Consider the following 22,906-nt stretch of genomic DNA (forward strand, 5'->3'; position numbering starts at 1 on the left):
ATTGCCTAAGGTGGTTTTGTAATGATTTATAGTCACATTTCTATTGGAATATGTAGAAGAAAGGGCATAATGCTTAAAGGTCCTTTTATTTTTTAAAAGCAGCTAGATAGACAGACTTGCCACCTCACATATCTGCTCCTTGGCAGCATCAGGGGAACAGCCAACATGCCTGTGGCCAAAACTTTGCTTTGCAGACTAAAGCACTGCTTGGTGCTTCCTTTTTATATCCTTCACCACATGTGTGCTTTCACCTAAGAGACATACACATGTCCACATGCCCTTTGTTTCCACCTGATATAAGGTCACTCATAGCAAATTAGGACCATTGTTTTTTGTCTGTCGTATTGCACGAAAGGGACATTAGACCCATTTCCATTAAAATACATTTTCGGTGGTAAACTGTGGCACTGCTACTTTTTTAAATTCCACTTTATGATTTTTGGACGGACACTTATAAAACTAATCTACACAAGGCCATTTCCTAGAAGCCACGAAACTTTCATCCTCCTCTTGTACGGCACACTCATTTCATAGGCATTGCACACAAGTTCAAGATTTCATCCATAACATGAAAAACGTTTCCCTGATATTAGCACAATTTAATAAAACCATTAGCTCTCTCATTGGCCAGGCTTAACCTAATACACATCTAACGTGTGTTATACAGCCAATAAAGAGAAGTTTAATTTATTTCAGCTTCAGGGCAAAGGTACCTGCTCACACTGTATGGATGAGAGCATTCCCTGGCATCCAGAGCAGCTTGTTTATCCTGGAAGAATGATTTGTTTTCCTTTTTGCCCCTTTTACTGTTCACCACTTTACATATCTAAATGTAATTTGTTGTGAGAATAAATTTAGCTGCATAAAATGTTTGGCTCATTTATCTGGCATCTTAGTCATATATACAAGGAACAGAAACATAAATTTAGTGTCTCTTCACTAATCATTTTTACATTATTCTCACCTCAGACTTTAGCAATCATTTTAGTAATGGAGGATTCTGATTTAATTAGTTATTGCGAATTTCTGCCTGGTAAGAAGTAGGAAGTCACTAAGTTTTGAGTAATTACCCTGTCCTTATTTTGTGATTAAGAAGGACAGTTGGCATTCTGGACACAGAAGCTTTATTTAGTCATTCAAGTCTTTTGTAAGCAGTCTAAGATGATGTTTCAGCAAAAAGAAGTCTATCTTTCACTTCCTTTGAGAACTTGACTTTAAGAAAAGAATAGAGACATGCAGGGACTAAATCCAAAATGAAAGGTAACTAGGAAAATGAGTTGAATCTGGTTTTATTTAACAGGCATATGAAAGAAGATAAATAGAAATTAAAGTATGTCCCCACTTTTTGTTCATCTTGTACTTCCCCAGTGGTTGATCTCTTTTACTCTGTTAAAGGCGGTAATTCTTAAAGACAAAATTTCATTTTGGTTTCCGGCATTATACAGTGGTAAATGATTTCAGATAAAAATATGAGTTTGCTACTGGAGTATCTAAATACAAGTAATTTCATTATTTTAGATTTTGTAGTACTTTTCTCCAAGATGTTTAAGAACATAAAATGCCAAACAAAAAAGTCAATGTAATCAATATTCTGCTCCACTAAAATTCTCTTACACTGCTTTTATCCAAAGTATTTTTCCCTTTTTATTCTACCAAAGTATTTAAATAATTGATCCTGTCCTTAGAAGATTCTCAAAGAAGAAAACCACAGGCTTATTTAATGGTTTTATTCAGAATCTCCATATACTTCTAAAGAGAAAAATAATTTAGTGCCCAGATGCATGTGAGGAGCTACTGAAAATAAGTGGCTACGAATTGTGACATCAAGCACATACTGCTACAAAAATTAGAAAAATATCCTAAACTATTTCATAACAGGGAGAGTTAACTTATCCACAGAAAACACACTTACATAAAAAATCTCAGACGTGGTACTTCAGGACAGTGGAATGCTTTTTAGCCTGGGGAGCGGGCAGGGAAAGGATAGAAGATACCAGCTCTTTACTCACTGATGGTAAGTAAAGCTGCACTGCCCTCCTAGAGGCACGGCATAGCCAAGCCAGATAGAAATTTGAGTGAGAATAAGAGAACAGACCACATAATAGTTTAAAGAGATATATATAATTTTTGATTTTTGAAATTAGTAAAATAAGCATTTAAAACATTTCTGTACTTTTTAAGAGTAATAATTAACATGTGAGGCATTCTTTTGGGATTTAAAATTAAAGCTTGGTTCAAGTATAAAAAGTCTTATTTCCTTTCTTCACTGACACATTTTATTGATAAATGTTAAATAGTAAAAGAAAAATTATTACTACTAAAATGAAATTCAACATTCTTTTTTTAGCCTCACCTCAAGAAAGAAAATAAAAAAATAGAATATTAGAGTTGAAATAGACCTAGTTATCTTATAGAGGATAATATTCTACTAAAAATCATGCCACTTGAATTGAGCGTTTAGGAATTTATATAACACTTCTACACAAATGAATTCCGAAAATAAAACTTTAAATTCAAACTTTATGAATGTGTCTATGAACTCTTTTAAACAATAAGATGTATAGTTGTATCTTATTCTAATGTCGATTTCTATTGCCATAATGAAGAAAATTAGTAGACCTAGAAATGATAAACATACCAATTCTTGGTAGGCAATTGATAACACATTCAAGATGAATCGACATTTACTATAATTAACATAGTGCTATAATATATTTTAATTGTGCATCAGAAATGATTTACCAAAGTTTGATTACTGTGTGCCATTTGAAATGACATGTACATTTTGCTGTATTACCTAATCTTTGAATAGAATCAGAAATTTTTATGAGTTTCTTCAACAATAGATATGACTTACATTCAACAGTTTTGCCTCTTCCTTAGAATTATTAGTATTTAGATGGAAATTTGCTCACAGTCGTTTTTTTACAATAGTGTTTTGCATAAGTGGTAGGAAGGGGGTAAATATGATTGTGTTCAATCGGCTCAGGATCCTGGAGCTCTTCCAACGAGAAACACTTCACTCTGTAACTATACACCTGAGCTACATACATCTGGCACTTCGGAACTTTCTGTGCTTATTCATGCGCAACCTCAGTCACATGACAAAAACTCTTGCCATGCCCTGTTCAAAGAATATTTTGGTATTTAAGAAAAAAATCAACTTCGATCGTGATTGAAAAAGTTAAACTACAACTGCCTGGATACCAAAGAGCAGTCCTGAGCTGGCAGGAGGCAGCCAGTACCTGGTCCACATCGACGCTTCCCGACTGCCACGCAAGTCTGAGAAGGAGCCTGCTGTGAGCAGGCAGCCTCTCCCTTCAGGAGAACTGTCGCAGCTCCAAGTCCAGACTGAAAGTTAACACAAGTGAGACAAGTTCTAACAGCTGACACTGAGTCTACACTGGACATTCTAAAACAGATCAGCACTGAGCTATTGAAATCTCCGAATTCTGCGTTGCTTAATCCCCTACTTTATTGTTTCTCACTTGTCTTAATTCTCTGAAAGTAATACCACATTTAGAAGATACTAAGTAACCAAAAAGATGAGTATCTTGTGTAGGGATGTGTAACCTTCTGAGAAATACCAGATTTTGAACATAAAATCAACTGCTCTTGGCTCCTGTAAAAAAAATTCAGGACAGTCAAAGCAATGGTCGAGGACGCCTGGGTAGGGAGGAAGGTGAGTTTTCTTTAGGCTTTTCCCCTTTTCTGGACAGTGATGGTGTGGGAAGGCTGCTGGTCACCAGAGTCCTGGGTCCAACCCAACGACAGTAAAATTGTGAAGTTGGTATATGAGATCTGAGCCCTTCAGAACTCGAAAATGGCATCGTTACTGGAGGCAAAACAATCTCAATGGGCTTCAGAGGAATCATTCTGTCTTCTGGCCGAGGTCTTGTGAAGTTTGTCTGCCGCTCGTATGGTCTGGAGGAACCACTGTTCTTTGTAAACCCAGGCACTGAAGAATTGGGGGTGGGCTTGTTGAGTTTTCTGATCTGTGGGGAAACCCCAACTTGAACAGTTTTTTTCTGGGGAGGAGGTGATTTTGTTAATGTTTCAGCTTGATTAGCACTGGCTTTAGTTTCTCGATTAAGGAACTCAGCAATTTTCATTTGAATGCTAGTACTCTCAGTACCGGAAGATTTTGCCAATGATGTTTTTGATTTTTTCTTCTTCTTCTCCCGTTTTGATGATTTACCCAATTCAACCCCATCCAGTAGACCCTTGGCTGCAGCTCGGGCCAAAACATCTTTCACAGAGACTGTCTCAGATGGGTCCCGCTACAATTAGAGAAACAGTTACTAAATGTGGGAGTTTGCTATTATTGTATATATTGCAAATATTTGTCAGCATTTCAGTAAAAATAAAGAGTATCTTTATTATACCAAAAGAAATAAAAATTATTTTTAGGCTTTAGCCCCTAATATATCTCATAAACCTCAACAGATGACTTTTTTTAAACTTCCTTACTTATGAACCTGATAGAAAAAAAGGATTACATGGTTTATTTCTTATATACGAGGGAGTATGTACTAAATGTTGACAGAGTGCTTGGAGAGGTGGGGGTGAAGGGCAGGCAAAAGAGAAACACTCAGGAGAAGTGTAAAGAATAGACATTATTTGCCACACAGCAATAATTCTTTTTCCTGCCCTTTTGCTATTTATGAAATAGAAGCACCTCATTACACCACGTTCAGAGTTCCCAGGTTCCTCTTATGAGACCTTGTTGTTCCTTAATTCCAACGTATGACATGGATTGGTGTTTTTGTTTCCTTACCTCCCTTGTTAAAATAGAAAGAAAACAACAGTTGGTAATTTCGGATGGCTCCATTCTGAAAAACTTATCCGTAGACAAGTGTATTTCCTTTGGGGAGCACAGCGGAAGGACGGGAGGACTAAGTCTGCAGCAGACACAAACAAACATTTAGTAATTAGAATGGCTGCTTGGCCAAGAGAGGAAGAAAACAAATTGCAGCTAAATTTTCTTCTATTTTATGTTTTACCAATCATTTAAATCGAAATTCCAAATAAGAACAAAATGCTAAAAAAATCTTTCCCAAAATCTAAAAGAGTTAAAACCTCTAATATTTCATATTAGCTCATAATTTATTATATTTCCCAAGTTCTCCATCTTTAAATAACTATATCAAGAATAACAAACTTTTAACAAACTAAGAAAAGTCACTAATATTAACAAAAAGCTTCCATTATCAAAACAGTATTATAGTAAGCACAAAGTTATAATCCAAAATTTCTTATATTTCCCCACACATTATCAAAATACAAAAGGTATGACTTCCTTCTGGTTACTTTTTGCACAATTACAATATAAAAGTATAGCCTACATTTTAACCACATTATTCTTCCCAGTCACTTTTTGAGTACACATGGATGAGTTATATAGCATTCAAGAAAGAAAAGACCTGGTATCAGAAATATAAACATCTCTAATCACAATATGTTTAAAATAAAATTTTGGTTTTCATATTTAATTTCTCATTAGTAAGTAATTTATTCATGAATAAATGATTCTATGTCCATGCTTTTAGAATAAATTATATTTAATAAGTCAAAGTGTTTAAGATCATTTTACATGAATTAAAATATCAGGAAATCTTTTATTAATAATTTTTTCCATGTAATGCACCTATAAGCCAAAGAATACCAAGGATTACCAGCAACTACCAGAAGCTAGGAGAGAGCATGGATGAAATACAGGCTCCAAAAGGAACCAAGGCTGCCAACAACTCGATTTAGGACTTCTGGCCTCCAGAACTGATACAATAAGTTTTTGTTATTATGAGCCACCAAGTTTGGGGCAATTTGTTTCAGCAGCCCAAGAAACTGACACACATGGCAAACAGGATTTTTGCAGATAAAACAAGTTCACAAATGAGTTTACCTTAAGATATGGATATTATCTGGGTGGCCCTGACCTAATCATACAAGCCTTTTAAACCTGGGTCTAGAGGTCAGGGATGAAAGAAATCAAAAATTCAAAATTGGAGATGACTATGAATCTGTCTTGCTACTGCTGACTTAAAGATGGAGGGAGCCTCGCAGCAGGGAATGGAGGCTGGCTCTGGGAGCTCAGAGCAGTCTTGACAGCTGGCAAGGAACCGAGGCCTCAGCCCTGCAGCCACAAGAAGGAGCCCGGAAGTGGGCTTCTGTCCCCAGACCCTCCAGAGAAGAGCTCAGCCTGGTCGGTGTCCTGAGCAGAGAACCCAGCTATGCCACGCCACACTCCCACCTACAGAACTGTGAGCTAATTAGATAGGGGCTTTCAGCCACCAAGTTTGTGGTAATTTCTTAGGCAGAAATAGAAAACTATTAACAATGCACAATGGCTTGCCCTAAGTGAGGAAGGAAAGCCAGGCTATAGACAGCAGACAACAAAAGAAAGGATTAAAAGACATAAAGGTGAGCCTGCTGCAGTGGATATCCTGCAGAGGCTAGAAACCCGCCAGAGGACTGTGTTGAGAAGAGGGCCCCAGGATACACCCTCATCAAAGAACCAGCAGCGTGCCGGTGAGAGCAGCACCGCAGCACTAAGCAGTTCGGTGGTAGCTTTCCTGTGTAGGCCAGGGCTGACAGTAGGAGACACTGTCACAGAACTGGGCTCATTGACAGCAATAAGAATAACAGGACCCTGAATAATAGCCACCAGGCAAGTGAATTATCCATCAGAAGCCAGGCATATGCAATTATTAATTGTCATAATGAGTACCAAGATGGCAGTAGGTACCCAATCCCTTTCATGCACTGCTCACCTTCCCTACTGAATTATATCTCCAAAAACTTATTAAAATAGGAACAGTTACATATAGTTGATGTATAAATTATCCATAACATAATATACACACACCATTCACATGCTGATATCTAGCTGATACACACAGGTATGGTTGTATCAGCCACAAAAATATCAAAATTCCCGGGTTCCTGCCTGCTGCTACCCCAGCAAGCCTCGTGCTCCTCAGACCTTCCCGTAATGAAAAGGAACAGAGGCTACACCTGGCTCCTTAGGGGACCTTCAGAGCCCTGCTGCATCCTCCTAATGGGACAGTTTGGGATTTAGAGGTGTAGAGATATAGAAAGGAAATTATTAACCTTCCCATTATGCATCTTTGGATTGTTTTATTTAATATGTAGATGTGGGTGGGGTTTCTGTAATTAACAAAAATAAAATTTTAGAAGAAAACCATTTAAAACTGTAGTAGTTAAAGCACTGTCATATTAGTATGAAAACAGCCACATACCAATCAAATGGAACTACAGACTTACACAGAAGTATATATGGGATTATAGCATATGAAAAAGACAGCATTTTAAATCAGAGGGAAGAAGGGGCAGGGAAAGATTATTTAGGGAAAAAATAAAGCTTTATCCACACTATACACCTTTAGCAAAATAAATAGCAGAAAATCAACTATTTAAATACAAAAAAGGTAAAATTATAAAAGTACTAAAAGAGAACTGGTAAAAGCATCATAATCTGAGGATCAATATAACAAAATTAGAAGCCATAAGAGAAAGATTGATATACAGAAATTTAAAATTTCGGTAAAGCAAATTTTTAAAGTTTTTATTTAAAAATATTTAAAAATAAAAAGATAATCTAAAAATATTTGTAATTTATATGAAAACAGTAAATATCCCTAATACACAATAAGACATATAAAAAGAATAACCCAGTTGAAAAAGTGGGAAGGTACATGAACATGCAATTTACAAATTAATAAACAACCGTAACAATTAAAAGTTATTGAACATTTGTTATTTGTTCATGTATTAATATATTCAAGGATCTAATGAATATCATTAATATTTTTACAGCCACCTCTTCCTCTTTTCCATTCACAATAACCTTCTGCCACTTACAAAAAATGGCATAATCGTCATTTACCTCATTATAGTATATTGTCCCAAGATGTCCAAGGAGCTAAACAAAGGGACAACTTAAGGGTGTGGCCCTCTTCTCCCAAGCAGAGCAGAGTTTAGGCAGAAACCTTACGAGTGTCGAGCTCTCAGCAAAGCAGTGTTTCCTCCCTCCCTCTTCATCCCTCCACTTCCCTTCCTTATTTCTATGTATCTATCTCTCCTAGAATTAAAATTTAGATGTTTTCATAAGAGAATGTTTATTTGAATTAAAGAATAAAGTTAGGTTTTTCTTCTGACAAGGTAAATCTGGTTTTGACAATGAGAACTAGTTATGTAAAAAGGTGACAAGTTCAGCATTTTTCCATAAATCAAATAAGATAAAATCTTCAGGTCCAAAGATTTAACAGAAATATATTTAAAACACATATGTAACATAATAGTGTAGAAATAATATATTTTTCAACTATTTCAACCTAAAATGAAAATGTTAGACATTAACTTTCAAATAAAGAACAAGATACATAATCAAAAAATTTTAGGGAGTATTTGAGCAAAGACCTTTGAAGCCCACTGTTCTGGAATCCCCACTTTTAACTACTCCACGCTACACTGCCCAGCCAGTAAACTGGAAGCATGCATAACCGTATTAATAGAGAATTGAAAATGTAATAAACAATGGTAGCACATCTTTTCACCCCTTAGACTGGTAAATATGTAAAAGTCTGATAAAACTTAGCATTTGTGAAGCTGTGGGGAAACAGATTTATAAGAGTGAATATTTTGGTGGGTAATTTGATGATACCAATTAAAATATGCACATTTTTGGTGCTGAAAAAATCTAGAAGACTATAAATCAAACTATTAAGGACAGCTATATATTAAAGGATGGGATTTAGAAAAACTTTTTCTTTTTAAGTTAGTACTTCTATAATGTGTGAGGTATTTACAATAGGGGACCAAAAAATTTGCATAGGCCTAAGGTAAGTATCATGATGGCTCAAGTCCAAATTGAGCTGAATATTTCTAGGACATTAAGAGGAAATATAAGCCCAGGTGAGTGATTAGATTAGATGACGTATAATACTGCTTTCAACCCTAAATTCTACTACTTGGAAGTGTCAAGAAATGATTCTTAAGGCCTGCTAGGATACTCCCCTAAGCAATGCCTAATTTCTTTTGACAGCATCCCCAGTGAGTAGTTATAAACCTCTTGAATATACACTCTCCAATTTGAAGCTAAAATCTCAGACCAATCTAGAATATGAATTATTCTGCCTTTATAATAATGTCTTTATGAAAGAGGTCCACAGGGAGAACTACGAAACACTGAGGTAGGAAAGAGCAGAGCACGTAAACAGGTGGAAAGCCATACCATGCTCGTGGGTCGGCAGAGTCAATATTGTTAGAATGTCTGCACTACCCACAGTGGTCGTCAGATTCAATGCAATCCCTATTAAAACAACAACATAATTTTTCACAGATCTAGAAAAAATAATTCTATACTTCGTATAGAACCCATATAGCAAAAGCAATCTTAAGCAAAAAGAACAAATTGGGAGTTATCAATTTATCATACTTCAAGCTACACTACAAGGCTATAGCAACTAAGACAGCATGGCACTGGCACAAGATCAGAGACATAGACCAATGCTACAGAACTGGGAACCCAAATATAAAACCATTCTCATATAGCCATTTAATCTTTGGCAAAGCAGACAGAAACATACACTTGGGAAAAATATCCTTATTCAATCAATGGTGCTGTAAAAACTAGACAGCCACATGTAGAAGATTGACACAGGATCCACACCTCTCACGTCTCACAAAAATCAACTCATGGTGGATAACAGACTTAAACCTAAGGCATGAGACTATAAGAATTCTAGAAGAAAATGTTGGAAAAACTCTTATAGACATTAGCCTAGGGAAAGAATTTATGAAGAAGACCCCAAAGGCAATCACAGCAACAACAGAAATAAATAAATCGGACCTGATCAAATTAAAAAGCTTCTGCACAGCCAAGAAAACTATCGCAAGAGCAAACAGACAACCTACAGAATGGGAGAAAATATTCACAAGCTACACATCTGATAAAGGGCTGATAACTAGAATCTATATAGAACTCAGGAAAGAAAATCAGCAAGAAAAAATCAAACAACCCTACCAAAAAATGGGCAAAGGACATGAACAGAAACTTTTCAAAAGACTAATGGCCAACAAACATATGAAAAAATGCTCAGCATCTCTAATCATCAGGGTAATGCAAATCAAAACCACAATGAGATATCACTTAACTCCAGTGAGAATGGCTTTTATCAAAAAGTCCCAAAACAATAAATGTTGGCATGGATGCAGAGAGATAGGAACACTCATACACTGCTGGTGGGACTGCAAACTAGTGTAACCTCTGTGGAAAGTAATATGGAGATACCTTAAAGAGATACAAAGTAGATCTACTATTTGATCCAGCAATTCCATTACTGGGGGCATCTACCCAAAGGAAAAAAAAAACACATTCTATAAAAAAAGACTTTTGCACTCAAATGTTTATAGCAGCACAATTTTCAATCCACAATTTCAAAGATGTGGAAACAACCCAAGTGCCTATCAATATATGAGTGGATTAATAAAATGTAGTATATGTATACCATGGAGTTCTACTCAGCCACAAAAAAACGATGGTGATTTTGCACCTCTTGTATTATCCTGTATTACCCTGGATAGAGGTGGAGCCCATTCTACTAAGTGAAGTATCACAAGAATGGAAAAACAAGCACCACATGTACTCACCATCAAATTGATATTAACTGATTAACATTTATGTGCACATATAGTAGTGACATTCATTGGGTGTCAGGTAGGTAGGATGGAAGAAGAGGGGATGGGTATATTCACACCTAATGGGTACGGCACATCTGGAAGATGGACAAGCTTGAAGCCCTGACTCGGGTGGGGCAAAGGCAATATATGTAACCCAAACATTTGTACCCCCTAATATGATGAAATAAAAAATAGGCCGGGCGCGGTGGCTCACGCCTGTAATCCTAGCTCTCTGGGAGGCCGAGGCGGGTGGATTGCTCGAGGTCGGGAGTTCGAAACCAGCCTGAGCAAGAGCGAGACCCTGTCTCTACTATAAATAGAAAGAAACTAATTGGCCAACTAATATATATAGAAAAAATTAGCCAGGCATGGTGGCGCATGCCTGTAGTCCCAGCTACTTGGGAGGCTGAGACAGAAGGATCGCTTGAGCCCAGGAGTCTGAGGTTGCTGTGAGCTAGGCTGACGCCATGGCACTCACTCTAGCCTGGGCAACAAAGCGAGACTCTGTCTCAAAAAAAATAAATAAATAATGTTTCTAAAAAGCCTAAAAAAATATATCTATTTTATGTCTTTAAATATTACTTTTATGTCTTTTATACCATATTATAATCATTAATCATAGTTTACCTGAGATAAAATACAGATATTCCTCCATTTTTGCCATAATATATTCTTAAAAATCTCATCCCTGACAAATCAAGAGTTATACATTCCATATTCACCAACTTGGTTACATGCCTCCAATAATGCCCTTTGCCACTAGATAGTGACTTAGCTAATGCTATGTTGAGGACCTCTGAGAACATGAGGTTGGCTGTTAGCCACCAATAGGAGCTACTAAAATAAGGAAAGAAAGTCAACAAGAAGGGAAATAGAAGTGTAATGAACATGTCCACTGTGAAATAGCAAAGGGAAAATATCAAGAGGAGGAAGCAGACTATATGCATATAATGAATTAGAGGAAAAGTTCACATGAGAAAAAAGTAAAAAATAAAAGAGAAGTTTAAAATACCTCATTCACTGCCACAGTCTTAAAGAACTAATTCATGTCATTTATTCTTAGATATACTCCTTTTCTTGATGTCCGCAGTTCAGATTGTATATTAATGCTCTTTTTCTCAAGTCCTAGTTTATTGCAGCATTTTACCCAGAAGCTACTATAGATATCCAGGTTATTTTTCCTCAGTCCTGGTGGGTACTGAAGGCTAAAATAGCTTAAGAAATGTCTAAGTTTTCAGGCAATAAACATCCAATTTTCTGTCTACTTTCTAAGAATATTTTATGTACTTATTTTTCTTTTACTAAGGTATACGTGTATCTAAAATAGGGATGTGAAATTTGGACCCAGTTTATCCAGAAACTACTCAAGTCAAAGCCAAATGCCTTTAGCAGCAGCAAAAACAAAAACAAAGCAATCTGTGAATGTGCAAGAAAATGCGTATGCCGAGCTGTTGCAAGGGCTCTGCAGAATCTGCTTTAAGGCTGTAAGAAGTTAGGTTATTTGATCACATTAAAGTGCAATAAAAAGGCAGAACGTCTTCATACAACTTACAAAATCCTATTTTTCATTTTCAAAAATATTTGATAGTTTGAGTTGTTTGGAAGAGTCCTTTCTTTTCTTACCTATAAGGTTGTACTTTATTCCCAAGATCTTGACATTCCAGTGCTTTCTTAACAACAGCTTCATTTTCTTCTGGATAAACTGAACATGTGCAGTAAACAACTGCTTGAGCTTTAGTAACTAAATTTAAAGAAGAGGTAATGAACATAATGGCCCCATCAACAGTCCTACACAAATTTGCTATGTTTCTAAACATCTATTTGATACCACATGGCTTAGACAGGAATGATCTCCACAGATGCTTGAATGGCTCCCCTTTAAAGCAAAAGCTTATATTAGTAAGGTAGTTTGCAGTCAATAAGTAAAGTCAATTGAACTGGATTGTGTGGGAATTGTAAAGCCAATCAATGTGACCAACCCAGTTACTAACACAAAGAAGTAAACAATGCAGATTACCATGAGCTTGATACTTTCAGCCATATTGCCTAATTAGCTGAAAGGACTATAGAAACAAACTTAGATGTGAATCCCAGTTCTGTCCCTTAATGCTGTACGAACCTGTGCAAATTACTTAGTCTCACATCTTCCATCTGTAAAATGAGGTGATGACATCACACCTGCAGTTCACTCATCGATTCAGACTTACTGAGCACCTGGCACACACATCAGGCACTCCTTCCAGGCTTTGCGATACATCAGCAAACAACACACACAAAAATCCCTGCCCTGGTGGAGCATACTTTCTAGGAGAGAAAGACACTAAATAGGAAAACTACATAGTATCATTAAGTAATAAATGCTATGGAGAAAAACAAAGCAGGGATGAAGGACAGAGAGAATCAGGAGAAATACTATTTTCAATAGGGCAGTCAGGGAAGGCATTTCTAAGATGGGGAGCTGTGGGTGGACTAGATTAGGGAGCCAGCCACAGAGCTATCTAGAGGAGGGCATTCTAAGTAAGGGAGTGGCAAGCTTATAAGCCCTGAAGTGACTGTGGCCTGGCACGTTCAGGGAAAGTGATGGGGCCAGTCTGACTGGAGCAGAGGGAACAGGGACAGAATGGGAGATGAGATCAGAAAGAACGGTCTGAGTACCAGCTAGCACAGGCACTTGTCGGTTTTTACTCTATGATGGGATGCTACATGTTTTAATAAGATCACTCCACTTTCTGTGTTGTGAATAGGTTGGAGGGGGAGGAGTGGAAGCCAGTAGAGAAAGTGGGAGGCCATGCTGGCCTGGACACAGTGGTAGTGGTGGAGGCGGCTAGATTCTGGGTATATGTAGAATGTAGAATGTACCTCATTTGCTGACAGACTGGCTCTAGGTAAGAGAAGTCATGGACAATGCTAAGGCTTTTAGCCGGAGCAAGTGGAAGGCTAAAACTGTCATTCACTGAAATGGCAGCACTGTGGGAGGAAGACGTGTGGTGGGAGGAAGAGGAGGAGTCCATCTCAGATGTGTGAAGGCTGAAAGCCCTAGCAGTCCCTGAGTGGAGACATCAAGAGGCAGCAACCATGGCACACTTGCATATCAAAGAGGGTGTTGAGACAGAGAGCACCCAGCAAGGGAGACTAAGAGGGCCAGCCCGGGAGATGGGAAAGGCGGCCACGACTGTGGTGTCTTGGAAGACAAGTAAAGTAAGTGTGTGAGAGGAAAGGAAGTGATCGATTATGCCATTGCCACAGAGAGACCGTGTTAGGCGAGGACTGTGAAACGAGGCAACTGCATGGGGATCACTGGTAATCCTTATAAGAACATATGAGGTTAGTGGCAGGAGTGAAAGTGCAAAGGTAAAAGACTCAAACGGAATGAGAAGAGAGAATCAGAGAAACATTGTTCTCAGAGGAAAAGCAAGTTATAGAGGGAAAAGGTGGAGAACATTTGAAAAAGTTAAAATATAGGGAATTTCTGTTGATGAGGGACTATTAGTTCTAGAGTGCACAGAGAGAGATCTGGACATACAAGGGGATTTGAAAAGAGTTATGGGGACCAGAGTGTAAGAAATGAGGGGTCAGGGGCTTCTTGAGTTAACTGTCATTCATAAGCATAAAGGATGTAATGAGACGTGTTTCTCATGATTTTAAAGCAGTCATGGCAAGGCTGTGAGGTTTGGAGGGTAAGGGAATTAGGACAGGCTGGTCCCCATGTCACTCCGGTCACAGGAAGGCATGGAAGCTAAGGGAGAAGACATGATGAGGATTAAATAAAATAATGCATATAAAGAAAGCAGCAGGGTGCCTGGCACCTGATAAGTGATCAATAAATGCTCAAATATTTTAAAAATTATTTCTACAACTAATAAGAGGACTGAGCATGTTTGATTTCAAATGGAGCTTTTAGTCATTTCTATCAAAATTTGGTTAGGCACTTAAGCATTGTTTTATGGGAAAATCAAATACAACTTGTTTTGATTTACAGTATGTCTTCTGGTAATATAAACTGTCATAATCTTGAGAGTTGCCAACTTTTATGTTTATTTCGCATAATAGAGTTTATTAAAATCCCTTTGCTTTTCATGATTCTTTCTGAAGCTTTAAGTTTTAAATATTCAATTAAAATTTAATAAAAATGCATAAAGGAAAAAATTATTATTTACTAACATCCTGATCTTCCAACCAACTTATTCCATAGATTGTATACATACTATCATGTTCAAATGAATATTTATTAGCAATATCAACTAAAAAGGCAGACCTCCTCTATGCCATTTTGCCTTATTTCTACCTCATGTATCTTTACGTATGGAATTATCTACTCCCACACACTTATCTTTGAGCCTTTAGAGATCAGGATTTATTCACACTCATATGCCTTATCTCTAGCTTAATGCCTGACCCAGAGTAGGCACTTGATAAATATACACTGAATTAATAAAAGTGTATTAATTTCTCAGAGACACCTAGATTTCCATGTTTACATGTGGAAACCCAGTTGTACTCAAACCAAAATGGAGTGATTGGAGCAATGATACAAATTACTCAAAGAGCTTTGTTACTCAGACTTCAAAACAAGTGATCTAGGCTTGGGCTGGGTGCAGTGGCTCACGCCTGTAACCCTACCACTGTGGGAGGCCAAGGCGTGCGGATTGCTTGAGGTCAGGAGTTCGAAACCAGCCTGAGCAAGAGAAAGATGCTGCCTCTACTAAAAATTGGCCAACTAAAATTGGCCAACTAAATTAATTTGCCAACTAAAAATATGTAGAAAAATTAGCTGGACGTGGGGGTGCATGCCTACTCCAGAGGCTGAGGCCAGAGGATCCCTTGAACCCAGGAGTTTGAGGTTGCTGTGAGCTGACACTCGACACTCTAGCCAGGGCAACAGAGTGAGACTCTGTCTCAAAAAAAAAAAAAAAAAAAAAGAGAGAGAGAGACATCTAGGCTTTATCTGTAATTTCACCTCTCTGTTCTCTATTTAGCACTAAGAGAAATAAGAGTATGATTAAAATTTGGACTACAGGCTGGGTGCAGTGGCTCATACATGTAATCCCAGCACTTTGGGAAGCCAAGGCAGGAGGATCGCTTGAGGCCAGGAGTTTAAGGCCAGCCTGAGCAACATAGTGAGACCTCATCTCTATGAAGTAAATAAAATACATACATACATAAATTTGGAATTGTTAGGGGTAGGCACAAGGAGAAGAAATAGGAAAGATTAAACTGTAGAAATATGAATGTACACAATTATTTCACTTCAACATTAGAAAATTATTAAATTATGCCTCCTAACCTGTTTAAAATTATAGTAAAGCATGCTTTAAAGATTTAGGTAAAACTGGTAAAAAAAAAATAAATATTTTTGTTATTTGAAGAAACTATAACTCAATGTTCTGAAAAATTTGCTTATGGTTCACACTTCATTGCTTGTTTATAATGGATAAATGAAGGATTAATGTTTCTAAGATTTACACCATATTTTAACATGACCATACTAAAGACAAACTTACATTTCATTGCATGTATTAGCTGTTCATATTGCTGTTGAGCAAGAACATGAAGTTTATCTTCTGATGTGCCTCCTTGAGAGAGATCTTTAAGTAAATCTGTATCTAAATTTTAAAAAATAAAGACTTTAAAATATATCACTGTTAGGTACTTTTCATATATTGTTATTATCACATATTTTTCAATTGTTTTGCCTACTAGTGAAAATTTTCATGGAAAATATCTAGTAAAACTAAATAGATAATATTAAAATATTGACTTAAATATTAGAAAACTAAAGGTAATTTAGTTTTAATATTGTTTTTCAAAAAGAATATTGAATATATCTAATATTGTTTTTCTCAAGTTCCTATGAGATAGTCATCTAAGTAGTCATATAAATCATTTAGGTACAGAAGACAGAATGCAATCAGTCTGGACACTAATTACGGAAAAGAGAGAATAAGATTTATTTTCCAAAGTAGAAACTAATGGGCTATAGTCAGATCTGGGAGGGAAAGGACACACAAGGATACAGTTTAAAACATTAACTTTCCAAAAGAAATCTTAGAATAAAAAATTCACAAAAGCAAATTTATATCTTCATAACACTTTTTAGATTTTGAAAAATAACTTAAACATATTTCTTAATAATATTAACTAAGATATATGAATGCTAACTTACATAGATTATTTTATTTAACAACCTCTTGAGGCATTATCATCTCTGAACATTAAAAAAACCGTTTAAACAAACATTAAACAACTTGTCTAAGGTTATATGGCTACTAAATGTACACTCAGGATTCTAACTCAGAAATCTGACCAGTCTATACTTTTTTTTTTTTTTTTGAGACAGAATCTCACTTTGTTGCCCAGGCTAGAGTGAGTGCCATAGTGTCCTAGCTCACAGCAACCTCAATCTCCTGGGCTCAAGCGATCCTCCTGCCTCAGCCTCCCGAGTAGCTGGGATTACAGGCATGTGCCACCATGCCCAGCTAATTTTTTGTATATATAATTTTTAGTTGGTCAATTAATTTCTTTCTATTTTTAGTAGAGCCAGGGTCTCACTCTTGCTTAGGCTGGTTTCGAACTCCTGCCCTTGAGCGATCTGCCCATCTTGGCCTCCCAAAGTGCTAGGATTACAGGCGTGAACCACCGCATCCGGCCTATACTTTTAAACTCTGTTTTATATTGCCTCTCTAAAACTGCCTGGAGTAGGATAGCCAATTATTTATACCACGTATTTCACTATTCTTCATTCCAATAATATCAATTAAAGTTAATTAAACTGCATTTCTTCCCAAATTAGTTTTACACTTACTAGTCCAATGATTCTGGGAGGCCTCATTAACTTCCCCAAGCCTCAGATTCCTTATTCATAAAGTGGAGATAATCTACTTCACTGAGTTCTCATGAGGATTTAATGAAATAATACAAGTAAACTGCTTAGCTCAGTGCCTCACATATGAATGCTCAGTAAACGTTAAGGTCAATGACAATTTTAAAATTTATTAAAGAAGTCAATAAAATGTTCCTAGAATATTTAATCTGAGGTATTCATATCATAAACATATATACTGGAGGTTTAAAAAGTTATATGTTTGAAATAATCTAATTATAATTTAATCAGGATCATGTTAAGAGCACAGGCTCTAGTCTAGAGTCATGCAGACCTAAAATCTACAGTCATGAATCCCAACTCTGTCACAAACTAGTTGTATACCTGATAAAAATGAATCCATCTTTCTGAGTCTCAGTTTTTTCACCCATAGAGTGCTGATAAATTTCAATGCCTACATCAAGAGCTCTAGTATATACCAGAATAGCATACTGGCCAGCATCTGTTCTGACTGCCTTCATTATTCCAATTATTAAATATTTTGAATATCACACTTGCCCATTGCTTACAGGATAGGTATAAGGATAAAATTAGGTAACAGATGTAAAGTACTTCACATGCAGTAAACACTTTATACATGGTAGCTGTTATTTATTAGTAAGATATATCTGATATGCTATTATTAATGATTTTAAATAATTTTATATTTTATCAACTAATTTCAATAATGTAGAAATTAAAATAAGTACCTTCATGTTCATTTAAAATAAATTCTACTGGATTACTAACACCCAGTCCTGAACAACGAGGTAGCAGCAGAATTACTTTAACTTTCTGTAACCTGTGATCCTTTGATTCAATGTTAATAAATGCCTCATGAAGTATTTCAACATCTGGAGAAAAACACAGAAAAACTAATGTAAAAATATTAATTAAAAATCTTAATGCAATATGTGATTGTATCTATTTACTGTACATTTTTAAATCCTCAACCCCACAGAAACTCATTTTAATATAGCTAGAAAAGAGGGATATTAGTCTCTGATAACTTCCCAAAGTTAATACAGGAGTTCTCTTAATAGACTGCTTTCTCTCACCTGAGAGAGTGATTTTGATATTTAAAATTAAATTTCCCATCCTGGACTTCAGGTTCAATTTAAAATAGCATGATATAGGGGAAGAAAATGGGCTTTAGCAGCAAAAAGATTCAAGTTTGATACTCAGCTTCTCCATTTACTAGTTGCGTGTCTTTTCTGGGATGCTTGACTCTCTGTATTACCATGAAAATTTTTAAACCAGCTTGTCAATTCCACAAAAACATTCACTAGAATTTAGACTGGTATTAAATTGAATCTACATAGAGCAATTGGGAGATAAATCTCATCTTTGTGACATTTACTCTTTCAATTCATGAACACAATCTATCCTTCCATTTACCTAGGTCTTCTTTCTTTCAATAATGTTCCACAGTTTCATGAGGAGATATTACACACCTTTTATTTGATATATTCAAATATTTTGTTTTTTTGTATTGTCGTAAAAGGTATTTGTTTTTAAAACTTCATTTCAAAATTTTGTTGTTGGTATATAGAAATAAATTGATTTTTGTATGCTGACCTTGTATCTAGTAACCTTGCAAACATCACAATAAATTCTATAGTCACAGATTATCTTGAATTTTCCATACACATAATCTTGTCACCTATAAAGACAGTTTTATTTCTTCCTTTTCGATTTTTATTTCTTCTTTTCTTTTCCTTGCTGCATTGCCTATGACCTCCAGTACAACACAATGTTGATTATGGGTGGTGATGACAAGCTTGTTTGTATAATTCCTGATATCAGAAAGCAAGCTTTAAACATTTCACCAAGTACGATGTTTGCTGCAGATATATCATGAAAGAATATTAAATTTTACCCAATTCCTTTAGTGCGTCTATTGAGATTTTTCTCTGTCAATGTGACTATGCAAATTGATTTTTAAGAGTTAAACTAACTGCATTCTTAGAGAAAACACAGCATGTTTATAATGCATTAATATACAGCTAAATTCAGTTTATTAATTTTTTGATATTTATAATTTTTCAGTTTACTAATTGCTATGGTTTGGATATGGTTTGTCCCCACAGAAACTCATGTTGAAATGTGATCCCCCATGTGGTGGTGCTGGGAGGTGGGGCCTAACAGGAAGCCTTGGGTCATGACAGCACCACCCTCACGGTGGCTTGGTGCCATGCTCGTCTGGTCTGGTGAGTGAGTTCTCTTTCTGGTGAGGCTGGATTAGTCCCTCAGGAAGGCATTAGTTCCGAGAGAGCGGGTTGTTGTGAAGCCAGGATGCCCCCGGAATTCTGCCCCTCTTCGCACATGTCCACTTCCCTTGACCTTCTCTGCCGTGCTACAAGGCAGCGCAGAAGCCCTCACCAGGAGCCACGGACATGTCCTTGAACCTCCCAGCTTGCAGAACTATGAGCTAAATAAATCTTTTTCCTTTATAAGTTACCCAGCCTCAGGAATTCTAGCAATACAAAACAAACTAAAATACTAATTTTTTTTTTTTTTTTTTTTTTTTTGCTGGATAAAAAAATCTAGCCTGACAGTTTCTTTCAGTGCTATGGAGATAATGTTTAATAGTTTTCTGGCTTTAATTTTTTCTGTTGAAAAGTTAGTTTTTGTTTTATTCCCATTCTATTCAAAGTAATGTGTATTTTCCCCCTGACTGCTTACATTGCCCTTTGTCTTTGGTTTCAGCACTGTAATATGTCTAATGTGTTGTCTTAGTGTGTTTGGGCTGCTATAACAAAATACCACAGCATGAGTAGTTTATAAACAAAAGAAATTCATTTCCCACAGTTCTGGAGGCCAGGAAGTCCAAGATCAAGGCACCAAAAGACTTAGTGTCTTGTAAGGAAGCACTTTCTCAAAGATGGTGCCCTGTCGCTGTGTCCTCCTGTGGTGGAAGGGGCTAGCGAGCTAGCTCTCTGGTGTCTTGTTCGTAAGGGCACGAATGCCACACACGAGGGCTCTGCCTTCATAACCTAATCACCTCCCAAAGGTCCCACCTCCTGATACGTCACCTTGGGGGTTAGGGCTTTAACATACGAGTTTTGAGGGGACACAAACACTCAGACCATAGCATATGTTTTCATATATTTACTCTTCTTAGGGTTCAAAGTGCTTCTTGAAACTGTAGCTTAACGTCTTTCATCCATTAGAAAATTCCCAGCCTGCAATTCAAATGTCGTTTCTTACCAATTCCTTTTCTCCTCTCTTTATGCAATCCCAAATATACATGAGATCACCAAATCACTGAGTCGCATATATATCTTATGACCCTTTTCATATTATTCATCCTTTTTTTCCCCAATGCTTCAGTCTGGATATTTTCTTCTGGCCTGTCAGTTCACTCACTGTTTTAGTTTTGTGTAATTTGCTGTTAAACCTATCCATTTACTTCTTAATTTTATACATTGTATTTTCCAGTTCTAGAACTTTCTTTTGGCTCTTTTTTGATTATACTTTCTAGTTCTCTGCTAAAATTCTAAAACTTAGCATTTACTCTTTCCAATATATTAATCATAGTTATTTTAAAGTCTACATCTGCTATATCCAGCATCTGGATTGTGGGTCTGCTTCTATTGTGTTTTCTCTTTATTTCTGTCATATAATATCTTTTTTTCTTATTTGTTGGGTTTTTTTTTTAATATATATAATGGAGTGGCAGACATTGCATTTGAAAAAATTTAGGAGATAATTGGAAACCTACGATTTTTTTTCTCCCCCAAAAGAATTTACTACTACTACTACTTTTTTTTTTTTTTTTTTTTTTTTGAGACAGGGTCACGCTCTATTGCCCAGGCTGGAATGCAGTGGCACAATCATAGTCCAGTGCAGACTCCAACTCCTGGGCTCGAGTAATCTTCCTGCCTCAGCCTCCCGAGTAGGCAGGACTTCAGGCGTCACCACCACACCCAAATAATTTTTTGTTTTTTGTAGAGACAGGGTCTCACTATGTTGCCCAGACTTCTCTTGAACTCCTGGCCTCAAGTGATCCTCCCACCTCAGCCTCCTAAAGAATTGGATTCTAAGCATGAGCCACCATGCCCATCAGAAAAAGAATATACTTTTGCTTCTGGCAGGCAGCTAAGACTGGGCACTAGCAATCCCGGATCATCTTAATCTAATTGGTAATTAAGAAGGCTGGAATTTGGGCTCCAATTCTTTAGAGGGCTGATCACTATCTAGGGTGTACTTCTGGGTTCCAAGTGAAATCCTAGAGTATTTAGAAGGCTTCCACTCCTGGACAAATCCTGAATTCCACTTTTTGTCTCCCTATACCTATGAATCTGTTTGAAGTTTTGCTTGGGTTTTCACTGAACCTATAATAAAATGTGACCTTTAGTTAGCATGGTCCAATGGAAAAGTTTTCAAAAACAAGTCTAAAAGCTTCTAGTCCTAGCTATTATCTTATTATTATTGTTACTTAAGCACTTATGTGATTATATTCTTATTTGTTAAATGATAAAATTTTTACCATCTGCTTTAACAAAATGTTTGAGCCACAAATTATGTAGTAGCTAAATGTCAAATACTATTCCAAAGTATTAATACCAAGATATTACTATAATATACAGTTGTTTAACCAAATTAAGCAACAAGAACACCCTGATTATAATATAGATTAATGAGGATTTTAACACTATAGTTCACATACAGAGTTTTTATATTACAAAAAACTAATAAAACACTTTTAACATTTCTAAAATCTTATAGAGCAATAATCACCAAATATTTGTACATACTTTTACATCCCATTTTTTTAAAAAGGTTCTTCAAGTCTGGATCTTTAGCTTGTGATTGTACTCCACACACAAATATTTTTGAGGTAGTATCATTTGTTAGGGTTGACATATGGGCAACTGTGTACCATGAGCCTGTATTGACCATTAAGATATCATCATCCATATTTAATAAAGCCTTTACAGAGTGGACAGCAAGACTTCGAGATTTGTCCTACAAGATAACATTATGATTAGAATTTCAAAGGGTATGATTAGAAATATAAGATAATTTATTTTTACTTTACATAAAAAAAAGTGCTCGGTAGGAATCTTAAGGAGATACCTAATCTATTTTAGTTGAAACATCTTAATGTATGTCTAAATAAAAAGTTAACAAAGATAACTGATATGTTTAAAATGAAAAGTGTAACTTTGTTTAGCCTAAATGATGACTATAATCATTTAATTTTTGTATAGTGATGAGACAATGCCAAAATCTCTAAAACATGATTAATAGATTAGTGATGTCCTATCTTTGCTCCCATTCTTACCCTTTCACAAAACCCCACACAGCTGCTACTGCCATTTTTTCTTCCCCATCACATTG

The 22,906-nt window shown here is 36.3% G+C and overlaps 1 protein-coding gene across 1 annotated transcript in view; it reads right to left on the reverse strand.

Moving 5' to 3' along the window:
* Positions 1–1,000: 1,000 nt before the first annotated feature.
* NSUN7 (NOP2/Sun RNA methyltransferase family member 7) overlaps positions 1,001–22,906 on the reverse strand; it is a 30,916-nt gene continuing 9,010 nt past the window's right edge. Inside the window, exons 6-11 of the mRNA XM_012766087.3 lie at positions 22,321–22,531; positions 18,271–18,414; positions 16,203–16,304; positions 12,325–12,442; positions 4,778–4,901; positions 1,001–4,280 (exon numbers count right to left, since the gene is read on the reverse strand). Of these exons, the coding sequence (XP_012621541.1) occupies positions 3,645–4,280; positions 4,778–4,901; positions 12,325–12,442; positions 16,203–16,304; positions 18,271–18,414; positions 22,321–22,531 (1,335 nt within the window). The 3' untranslated portion in view covers positions 1,001–3,644. The remainder of the gene's footprint in view (positions 4,281–4,777; positions 4,902–12,324; positions 12,443–16,202; positions 16,305–18,270; positions 18,415–22,320; positions 22,532–22,906) is intronic.

Source organism: Microcebus murinus, chromosome 26, assembly GCF_040939455.1.
Source record: "Microcebus murinus isolate Inina chromosome 26, M.murinus_Inina_mat1.0, whole genome shotgun sequence".
NCBI lineage: Eukaryota > Metazoa > Chordata > Mammalia > Primates > Cheirogaleidae > Microcebus > Microcebus murinus.